The sequence below is a fragment of the Lactuca virosa genome, chromosome 4 (genome assembly GCF_052849685.1).
Source record: "Lactuca virosa cultivar CGN04683 chromosome 4, Lactuca_virosa_CGN04683_v6, whole genome shotgun sequence".
NCBI classification, from domain to species: domain Eukaryota; kingdom Viridiplantae; phylum Streptophyta; class Magnoliopsida; order Asterales; family Asteraceae; genus Lactuca; species Lactuca virosa.
The window spans coordinates 104167575-104178911 of record NC_136429.1 but is presented as its reverse complement, the minus strand read 5'-3'; the positions used below and the strand labels follow the sequence as shown (position 1 = coordinate 104178911).

General features: G+C 41.7%; 1 protein-coding gene across 1 annotated transcript; it reads left to right on the top strand.

Moving 5' to 3' along the window:
• The first annotated feature begins 628 nt into the window (after nt 1–628).
• LOC145106880 (Concanavalin A-like lectin protein kinase family protein) lies at nt 629–3141 on the top strand. Its single transcript, XM_079043803.1, has 2 exons — nt 629–2804; nt 2951–3141. The coding sequence occupies exons 1-2, from the start codon at nt 762–764 to the stop codon at nt 2996–2998; spliced, it is 2091 nt and encodes a 696-aa protein (XP_078899929.1). The 5' UTR covers nt 629–761; the 3' UTR covers nt 2999–3141.
• Nucleotides 3142–11337: the final 8196 nt, after the last annotated feature.

Below are 11337 nucleotides of genomic sequence, written 5' to 3'. Positions count from 1 at the left end.
AAATAGAAAAACTCATAAAATGATATGTAGAAAAAAAAATAATTCAAAATGACCACAAAATGACATTTGGAAAATTGAATAAAAGTGTGACAGGTGTAAAAAAAACTTTCATTTATTAGAGAGGATATGGTTGTATATTGTGTTTAGATTGATCTATAACATGTTTTGATATGTTTTTCAATGTTTAAACTTTGTGGACATCAAATTATTGGTTTTATATGTCAATGCAATATGCAGGAAAGTAAAAATATATGGAAAAAAAAAACAATAAATCGGGTTGACCCGGCGGTTCAACTGGTTGACCCGTAAACCGGTCATCACACCGGGTCAACTAAAAACCCGGGTTTTAAAACATTGAGTATGCTAAATATTTTTTAAAAATACCATATTCACCAACAAAACTCGATGATATTCAAGAAGCGTGAGGAACATTGAAGAGTTTTCTTTTTTATTTTAATTATTTAAAAGAAATAAATTGGTAAATAAATTTAAAAGTACTACATCCTTGTAAATGCATTTTCCAACCGCTATTTTTAGTAAAAGAACTCAACAAAACTCTCCTTTTGTTATGTGTGAAATTTTGGATAGGGACAATGTGCATTTCCGTACAAAGTCATCGCTGGTAGCCAGCCAGGGTACAATTAAGTTGAATGTGAAAAGGGGCAAAGACTAATAAGTTAACAAATTGTCAACCACCACTCACCTCATACCTTCTTCTCAACAATCTCTCCCCATTTATTGTTCCATGTTTCACACCACTTATGTTCCTTAATCTCCCTGCCATGAACAACAAACACCTTTCTTTTTATCATCTCCTCCTACTCTTCATCTTCCACCTCCAGCTCACACCTTCCGCCGCCGTTGATTTCATCATCAACTCCTTCAGTTCCTCCTCCATCTCACTTTATGGCAACGCCACTGTCCAATCCAACATCCTCACCCTCACAAACTCCACTCCTAGTCAAATTGGACGCGCTTTGTACCCAGAGAAGATCCCCACAAAGAATTCGTCGTCACTCCTCCCTTTCTCCACCTCCTTCATCTTCGCCATGGCACCCACCACAAACGTTCTTCCAGGCCACGGCTTAGTATTTCTGTTCACCCCAGTCACCGGGATTCAGAACACAGCCGCTGCTCAGAATCTTGGTCTGTTTAGTAGAGGAGTTGATGGGAATTCAAGCAATCATGTGTTTGGTGTTGAATTTGATGTGTTTAGAAACCAAGAGTTTGAAGATATTAATGAAAACCATGTAGGTATCGATGTCAATTCTTTAACGTCTGTTAATTCAACGGATGCTGGGTATTATCAAGATCAAGATGGGGTTTTTAGAGGATTACAGCTCAACAATGGCCGAAACTATCAAGTGTGGATTGATTACAAAGATTTTATGATTAATGTGACTATGGCTCCTGTCGGGATCAAGAAACCCACCAGGTGTTTGATATGTGTCCCGTTGAATTTATCCGATGTTTTTGAAGATGAAATGTATGTGGGATTTACTGCTGCCACAGGACAATTGATTCAAAGCCACAAGATCTTGAGTTGGAGCTTTAGCAATTCGAATTTCTCATTGAGTGATGATCTGATTACCGAAGGACTCCCTTCATTTGTGCTTCCTGGTAAGCCTATTTATCGATCAACAGGGTTCATCGTTGGTTTAACATTGGGTATACTCTTCCTTCTCATCACTTCTAGTTTTCTTGGTTTTATTTGGATCAAGAGAAAGAGAAGGATAGCAAAAGAGAAAGCAGATATGGAGGATTGGGAACTAGAATACTGGCCTCACAGAATCCCTTTTCAAGAAATCGATGTAGCAACAAAAAGTTTTTCCGATGAAAATGTGATCGGAATCGGTGGAAACGGGAAGGTCTACAAAGGGGTCATCGGAGGCACAGAAATCGCCGTGAAAAGAATCGCCCATGACAACAACGACGGCGTCAGAGAGTTCTTGGCGGAGGTCTCAAGTCTCGGAAGACTAAAACACCGGAATCTCGTCGGATTAAGAGGGTGGTGCAAGAAAGAAAAAGGTAGCTTAATCTTAGTTTACGATTACATGGAAAACGGAAGTTTAGACATAGTGTTATTCGATCGGAAAGATGACACCAAGATCTTGAATTTCAACGACAGAATGAGAATCTTGAAAGATGTCGCAAATGGGGTTTTGTATTTACACGAAGGGTGGGAATCGAAGGTTTTACATCGAGACATAAAGTCAAGCAATGTGTTACTCGACAAAGAAATGAACGCAAAATTAGGCGATTTCGGGTTAGCCCGGATGCACCAACACGGACAAGTTGCGACCACCACTCGGGTGGTCGGAACCGCCGGATACCTAGCGCCGGAGGTGATTAAAACCGGTCGCGCCTCCACACAAACCGACGTTTTCAGTTTCGGAATCCTAATTCTCGAAGTAATAACCGGGAAACGACCGATAACAGAAGGAACAATCGCTTTAGTCAATTGGGTATCCCAATTGATGGAACAGGGCAAGCTTATTTCCGCCATGGATGAGAAATTAAAAGGTGAAGGTGGCGAAATTGAAATTGACGTTGAGGAAGTCGAAATGGTGCTGCATTTGGGGCTATTGTGCGCACATCCCGATGCGAAAATGCGACCGACGATGAGACAGATTGTGAAGGTGTTAGAAGGGGAGAGGAGGAAGGAAGGAGATGAATCTGAAGGTGAAGGTGAAGAAATGGAGGTTTACTTGTTGGAGAAGATGAAATCAAAGGATTTGTGGACGAAATATGCGCAGACGTTGAGTTCAGGATCAGGGTCGTATTCGCATCCGAAGTTTGGGGAGGTTAGAGCTGGGATTTCTTCTTCAATGTCGCTTTCGTTAACTGATATTGTAGATGGTAGATGATAGATGAGTTTGAGTATAGATCGTAGAATGTTTTAGTTTTTGATTTTGATGATTTTGTGATATGGGTTTTGACTGGATTTCAGGGACAGGAGAAATTGAAATTTGAAAGGGGAAGGGATGATATTGATTGAGGGTGAGTGAGTTTGTTGTGATACGGGGAAGAAGGTGTTTTTTTTTTTTTTTTTTTGGTTATTTATTCAATGTTTTTTTATTCATTTTATCAGTGTAAAATAGAATCGTATAGATACAATACATTGTCGTATACTTTAAGTAATGTGTATGTAGTTCGTCTTGAAAATATATATTAAGATAGGAAGAATAGGTCTACTCTTGACTTTTATTGATACACTATAATCTAAATTGTAAAATTGTATGATTCAGTTTTATTCGACTTAATAAAATTAAAAAGAAATGAATGAGATGTCAAAAGTCAAAACACCGTTTTATGTTATATGATTAGAGGTTGATTGTTCAAAACGAAGGTTTTAAGTCGGTGTGTTGCGAGGAGTTTAAATAAGTATTTTTAGTAAGGAGAGATGGAATATGTGTCGCAAAATCAAAATAAGAATTTATTTTTATATTTGACACACATATACATACCACAAAGTCACAAATTCTTACAAACACACATACAATCACATCCAAAACGCACACATGCACATACAATCACACACAACCACAAACATATACACATTTATAGCATGAAATAAAAAAAATGAAAAAAAAAAAAATAAACACATACAATCACACACAACCACAAACATATACACATTTATAGCATTAAATGAAAAAAAAATGAAAAAAATATATTATTTAGTAAGTTATTTGTATTTTAAGTCCGGTATCTACAAATATTATTTTAATCCAACAATGCGGAAATCATTAGGTAGAATGATGTGTAATCACGTCGGATCATTCTCTTTTTGTATCGGAAGTATCTAAAACCAAAAACATATATGTAAACACAACGTTTAGTGCGCTTCCCAAAAATACCACATACAACATACATAAGTATAACATCACGTGGCTGTGTCGGGTCCGTATCAACCCCCGAGTCCATATCAACCCCACATAACAGCAAGTAGTGTATCGGGTCCGTATCAACCCCCAGGACCGTATCAACCCCAAGTCCATAATGACTCCGAGCATAGATTGGCTCCATGCATATATCATACAATCGCATCAGTAATAATCACATAACCACATACATCCTACACATACGATTTAGTGGGTCGGCATTGGTACATTCGACCCACTAGTGTGGTAAGAAGACTCACCTCTAACTAAAGATAACTGAATCGCACACTCAAGCTGCAGCTAACATGGCTCCTCACACTAATCATAACCCAATAACCACCCTAATTAATAATCGGGAATTAATCCATAAATGAAGGTCTAATTCATCCTTTATTTATCTAAGGGCAGAAGACCATTTTTCCCTTTCCATTCATGACCCAACTAGCCAAAGCCCAAAATCCCTAAGGGCCCAAGGCCCAAAAGTGGCCCAAAAGGTTTTCCAAGAGTACGTCCGCCGTACTCCTTGCTACACCCAATGTACAACTCGATCTCGAAGGGGTTACGGGGCATCAGCCCACTACGCTCAGCGTACAGAGAATTACGCCCAACATAATACCCTTAAGTCCAGACTCTCAAATAAGGTCTTAATGCTTAAGGACTTAACGTCCAAACTTTAGATCTAAGCCTAATAAACGTTTAAAATCCTAAAGTTGCAACCTTTATGCCTTTGCATGGCTACAAGGAGCTCAAAACCAAAACCCTAACTCATATTACCAACTAAAACTCCATACCTCTTGCATGGAAGAAAAATAAGGAGCAAGCTAGCATTTTTATGACATTGAACACTCTAACATGCTTGAAAGGACAATTCAAATGCTCTGGGATAGACAATACTCAAGAGACCAAGGTTAACGGGACAAAAAGGTCATAACATGCACCCTAACAAGATCTAGCAAAGCAAGCATCAAGATTTGAACTTTATACCTCCTAAAGATGCACAAGGATGAAAAGAATCTAGATCCAAAAGCTTGAGTGAAACACCACCTCTTCAAGGATCTTCCTTTACCACCAAGAACACTAAAATAACACTCAAGTGCTTCAAAACTTGCACACAAGAATTAGGGTTTCGAGATGATGGCTAAGAGGGATGGAGGCTGGAGGTAAGAAAGGGTCTAAGGCCATAAAGTTATTTCAATAGGGTCCAAACCCTAAAAATTAGGGTTTTCCCTCTGCATGATTATGCCCAGCGTACGCATGCGTACGCCCAACGTATGCGAGGGAATACACATCCATATTTAAGGACCTACACTCGGCGTACCTATCTCGTACGCCCAACGCAGGGACCAATTTTGCAACTTTTAAGGAAACAATGCTAAAATTAAAGTACCTAGAATATTGGCGTAAAATATCTCCCCCACTTGAATCAAACTTTGTCCTCGAAGTCCGCTACAACAAACAAGTTTAGGTAATTCTCCCTCATCTCAACCTCCGGTTCCCACGTCCACTCTAAACCCTTTCGGTGTTGCCATTCCACCTTCACCAGGTTCACCACTTTATTACGCAGGGTCTTGGTCTTTTGGTCGAGGATTGCAATCGGCCTTTCCACATAATTTAGGCGCTCATCGACCTGAATATCATCTGAAGAAATCACCGTCGAATCATCATCTACACACTTCCGCAAATGATAGAATGGTAGGTGTTATGGATCTGACTGAGCTTATCGGGCAAATCCAGCCGGTATGCAGCCTTGCCCACCCGAGCGATAATTTTGAAGGGACCAATAAACCGGGGCCCCAGCTTGCTTCGCTTCTGAAACTGGATGACACCTTTCCAAGGTGAAACCTTCAGAAGCACCAAACCCCCACATGAAATTCGAGGTCTGAACGTCGCCGGTCTGCATAAATTTTTTGTCGACTTTACGTGACTCACAACCTGTCGCGCACTTGCTTAATTAACTCAGTGGTCTTGAGTACCACTTCAGTACTCCCCATGACCCGATGTCTGACCTTTCCCCAACAAACTGGGGTCATACACCTCCTCCCATACAACATCTCGAAGGGTGGTCGACCAATACTAGCATGATAACTGTTATTGTAGGAGAACTTGGCCAGTGGAAGATACGAATCCCAAATCCCGCCAAAATCTAACATACACGCCTAGAGCATATCTTCGAGCGTCTGAATCGTCCACTCACTTTGTCCATTGGTATGGGGGCGATATGTTGTACTGAAATGCAGCCGATTACCCAAATCCTCATGAAACTTCTCCCAGAACCTGGAGGTGAAACGAACATCTTAGTCTGAAACCATCGAAACTGGCACTCCATGCCGAACCACCACCTCTCTAATATAAATATCAACCAGCTTCTCAACGGATATACTCTCAGCAATCCGTATGAAGTGTGCACTCTTGGTTAATCTATCAACAATGACCCAGATAGAATCAACTCCATGTGCCGTCCTTGGCAACTTTGTGATCAAATCCATGGTGATCTCCTCCCATTTATACATGGTAATGGGTAAAGACTATATCTTGTCGTGGGGTCTCTAATGTTCGGCCTTGACTTTCAGACAAGTCAAGCATCGTTCTACAAACCATGCTACCTCCATCTTCATGTAAGGCGACCAATAGCTCAACTTTAGATCCTTATACATCTCTGTGGCCCCTGGATGTATCAAAAACTTTGACTTATGAGCCTCTTCTAGAACTGTCTGTCTCACCCCACCAGTATTTGGAACCCAAACTCTACCACACTTAGTCAATAAACCCCAACTATCTCTGAAAAATAAAGGAATCTGCCCCTTGATCCGCTCTGTCTTCTAATTCTCCTTTCTCAATCCCTCCACCTAGGCCTTCTTGATCAAATCTAACAAAGGAGAAATGATAACCATGCTCAGACATATATGATCGATAGGTGCACTCATAGCGTTACGACTCAGGGCATCGGCCACCACATTGGCATTCCTAGGGTGGTATAGGATCTCACAATCATAATCCTTTACCACATCCAACCATCTCCGCTGCCACATATTTAAATTCGGCTGATCCATCAGGTACCTCAAGCTCTTGTGGTCAGTGTAGATAGTACACCTAACCCCATACAGATAGTGCCTCCAAATCTTGAGGGCAAAAACCACAACCCCCAACTCCAAATCATGCGTAGGGTAATTCGCCTCATGAGGCTTCAGCTGCCTCGAAGCGTAAGCAATCACATGTCATCTCTGCATAAGAACAGTACCCAAAACCAATATAGAGGCATCACAATAAACCATCAAATCATCCATTCCCTCGGGAAGCATGAGAATTGGGGCCTCGCCCAATCTCTGCCTCAATGTCTCAAAAGCCAACTGCTGATCGGGCCCCCACCGAAAAGTAACATTCTTCTTCGTGAAGCGGGTCAATGACACAACAATCTTGGAGAAATCCTGGATAAATCTCCAAGAATATCCTGCATGACCTAGGAAGCTCGGAATCTCAGATGGGGTTCTCGGAACCTCTCATCACATCATGGACTCGATCTTGGCCGGATCGACCAATATACCCTTCCGGTTGATGGTGTGCCCCAAAAACTGCACATCGCGCAACCAAAATTCACATTTGGAGAACTTGGCATACAACCTCTCCCTCCTCGAGGTCTCCAATACCTTCCGCAAATGATCATTATGTTGCTCCTTGGTCTTGGAGTAGACTAGAATATCATCAATAAACACGATCACCGACCGATCCAACATCGGTCTGCATACTTAGTTCATGAGATCCATGAACGTCATCGATGCGTTGGTGAACTCGAATGGCATCACCACAAATTCGTAATGACCATAACGAGTCCTAAAAGCCTTTTTCTACACATCATCATCCCGGAACCTCATTTGATGATAACTGGATCTCAAATCAATCTTGGAAAACCAAGATGCACTATAAAGTTTGTCAAATAATTATTCGATACTCGGAAGTGGGTATCGTTTCTTCACCGTTAGCTTATTCCACTCCCGATTGTCAATGCACATCCTATGTGATCCATCCTTCTTCTTCACGAATAGGATTGGTGCTCCCCATGGCGAACTACTCGATCAGATAAACCCCTTGTCTAGCAACTCTTGAAGCTGCGTAGACAACTCTTGCATCTCCGGTGGCACCAAATGATATAGTGCCTTGGCTATCGGGGCCACACCAGAGACTAAATCAATATGAAACTCGACCTGTCTCTCGGGAGACACTCCTGGAAAATCCTTGGGAAACACATCAGGGAAATCCCAAACAATGGACACCTCAATCAATATCGTCGCGCCCCCAATCTGAGTATCCGACACATAAGCAGAAAATCCAAAACGGCCCCGCTGAAGATATATTATGGCCCTCACAGCTGAACTGAGAGTCGGCCCATGCAAAGCTCCCTCTCCAGGAATAATCAGTTCTCTCCCACTTGGGTTTCAAACTCACACTAGCTGGCGCTCACAGTCAATCATGGCACCATTGGGACCCAACCATTCCACCCCGATAATAACCTTCGACCGTCACAGAGGAATCGGCACTAAATCAATAGAGTACCTCTCGCCTAACAAGTTTAGGATACACCCAAGTTGAACCCTCGAAGCACTCACAGAACGATCATCAGCGATCTCGATCTCCAACTGATAATCCAGAATTCCAGGAGCATCACTAAACTTCTTGCTAAGCGTAAGTGATACAAAGGATCGGTTAGCACCCAAATCAAACAAAACATGAGCAGTCATACCATTGAATAAGAAAGTCCCTATACATGATTAGATACAACATAAACATAAATAAGGAAGGAAATAAAAAATATAAAAAAAATTATATACTGATAACCACATCTGGTGCTGCTCGAGCCTCATCGGTAGTCAACTGAAATGCCATCCTCTTTATTACAAGTGTCTCCGCCTTGCCCTGGAGGCCATCAATAATCCTCAAGGTGGTTGGTGCAAGCACCGCCACTGCCCCTCCTGACAACCTCGAACAATCAATCTTTTTATTGCATGTCTGGTTGTAGTGAAAACAAATCAATGCACTATGGGGGCAATCCCTACTCATGTGACCGATCTGACCACATTTGTAACACCCCGATCCTACTGATCGACATGCTCCACTATGCGACTTTTCGCACTTTCCACATCAGCTTCGACCCTGATGGCCACTAACATGTGAATCATAAGTCTTGGGCCTCTTAGCCTGACCCATTGCTGTCTGTACCAGCTCCGGCTTGCGCTTCGACCGAAGCTCCAACTCAATCTCCCACTCATGGTCCCTATCAATCATATCATTCATGTTTTTACACCCCAAGAAGCTCACAAACTCCCTGATTGCATCCCTCAACATGTCACGATATCTCGTCTTCTTCATCTCCTCAACTGCGGCGTATTGCGGAACCAATAGAGCTCCCTCATGAAACTTGGTGGTGATCTCCGCCACAGTCTCAATAGTCTAGAGAAGGTTTAAAAACTCTCTCTCCAGTTGCTTTACCTCAATCTCCGGTACAAACTCCTCGTGAAATCTCCTAACAAACTCTCCCTAAGTCATGGCCGCCAATGCCGTAGATCCTAAAGCTCGGCCGACCTCATCCTACCAGTCACGTGTTCGGTCTCTCAGCATGCAGGATGAAAAACCTACCTTTACCCCCCCTCCGGGAAAAAACACATCCACCGAGCATTCTCCATGTCAGCGATCCAGCATCATCTAGTGATGGGGTCCTTATCCGCAAAGAACTCTGGAGCTCCACAAGCCTTGAACTCCCGAAATGAGGGAGTTCACACTCTTAACTGACCCACAACAAACTCGGCTCGAAAGGCTCTGAGTCAGTCATACATAAGCTCCATAATCACTCCTTGATAGTACGAAACATCATAGGAGTAACATCCACGATACCGCGAGTGACCTCATCCGCAATGAACTCGAGTAGCCTCTCATCAATCGGTTCTGTGCCCAAGCCCGAACCAAAACCAGAACCAGAGCCAAAATCTCCTCCTCGAGTGATCACTGCCATACTTAAATTGAAATATAAACATACAAATGATCAGCATAAAACTCGAGGTAACTCCCACTATACATGTTTCCTTAGAATGTCCAAGTGTGTCCTTGTCTCGGGTACATATCATGTGCTTCCAGCAGTACGGTCCCAATACTACCTTTCACACCTATATGTACCCTTATGAAGGGCCGTCCTGAATCTTGTAAGTCACCATACTAAATCCATATACCCATCCAATGCTATGCAACATAAAAATCTACTATGATATAACCTAGGCTCTCCTAGGAATTCTCAATTTGACCGCCTCTACAATACAAAGAATATCAATCAACACTGTCGGTTGCGTTATACGTGTAAGTTATACACAAAACAGGATTACATAGACTATCAAATGATGATTCTACCCTAAGTCCACAACCAAACAAAGAACAGGAAATGGGGCTAAATCGATCAATTTATGGCTATATGATCCTAATCGTATACAACTTTAAAAGCAAACACTTAGTAATTAAGTAAGCTAATATCAAATCCAAGTAATAGATGCCATTTAAATCCCTTAAGCTATAAGTCATCACACAAATTAGGCAATTCTATCATAAAATTCCTGAAGGTATCCTTATCCCTATTCTAGCCTGCAATTAAGATATCAAGTATACTAATCATAACACATAAGTATGGGTATTTTGTGAACTACTTACTTAAGCTCGGCTGATTGCATGCATCGTATCCCCCCCACCCTTTTTACTTAGTGAAAATCCTTTTAGAATTTAATTTTTCTTCTGAAAATACTATCATTTCCTCAATTTGAGTTCTGACACACCTGAAAGTGTGCCCAAATCCCTCAAACCAAGGCTCTGATACCAACTTGTAACGTCCCAAAAATTCAAAAGTAAAAATTTCATTTTTATTTTCATCAATCCCAAACAAAACATGTCTCAAAATCATCCAAAATACAAACTATCACAAAATATCAGAGTAAAAGAAATCATCAATGCGAAAATCATGAGGGGAAGAATGTTGTGCCATCACGCTGGTCCCTTGCCTTTTGTATCGAAAGCAAAAACCTATATGTAAACACAATGCTTAGTGAGATTCCCCAAAATACCACATACAACAAACATAAGTATAACAACACATGGTTGTGTCGGGTCCATATCAACCCCCAGGTCCATATCAACCCCATGTAATAGCAAGTAGTTGTGTCGGGTCCATATCAACCCTGGGTCTATATCAACCCCGAGTTCATAATGACTTGAGCCCAGATTGGCTTCATGGATATATCATACAATCGCATAAGTAATCATCACATAATGACATACATCCTAAACATACGATTCAGTGGGCCGACATTGGTGCCTTCGACCCACTAGTGTAGTAAAAAGACTCGCCTCTAACTGAAGATAACTGAATCGCACACTCAAGCTGCTGCTAACACGGCTCCTCACACTAATCATATCCCAATAACCA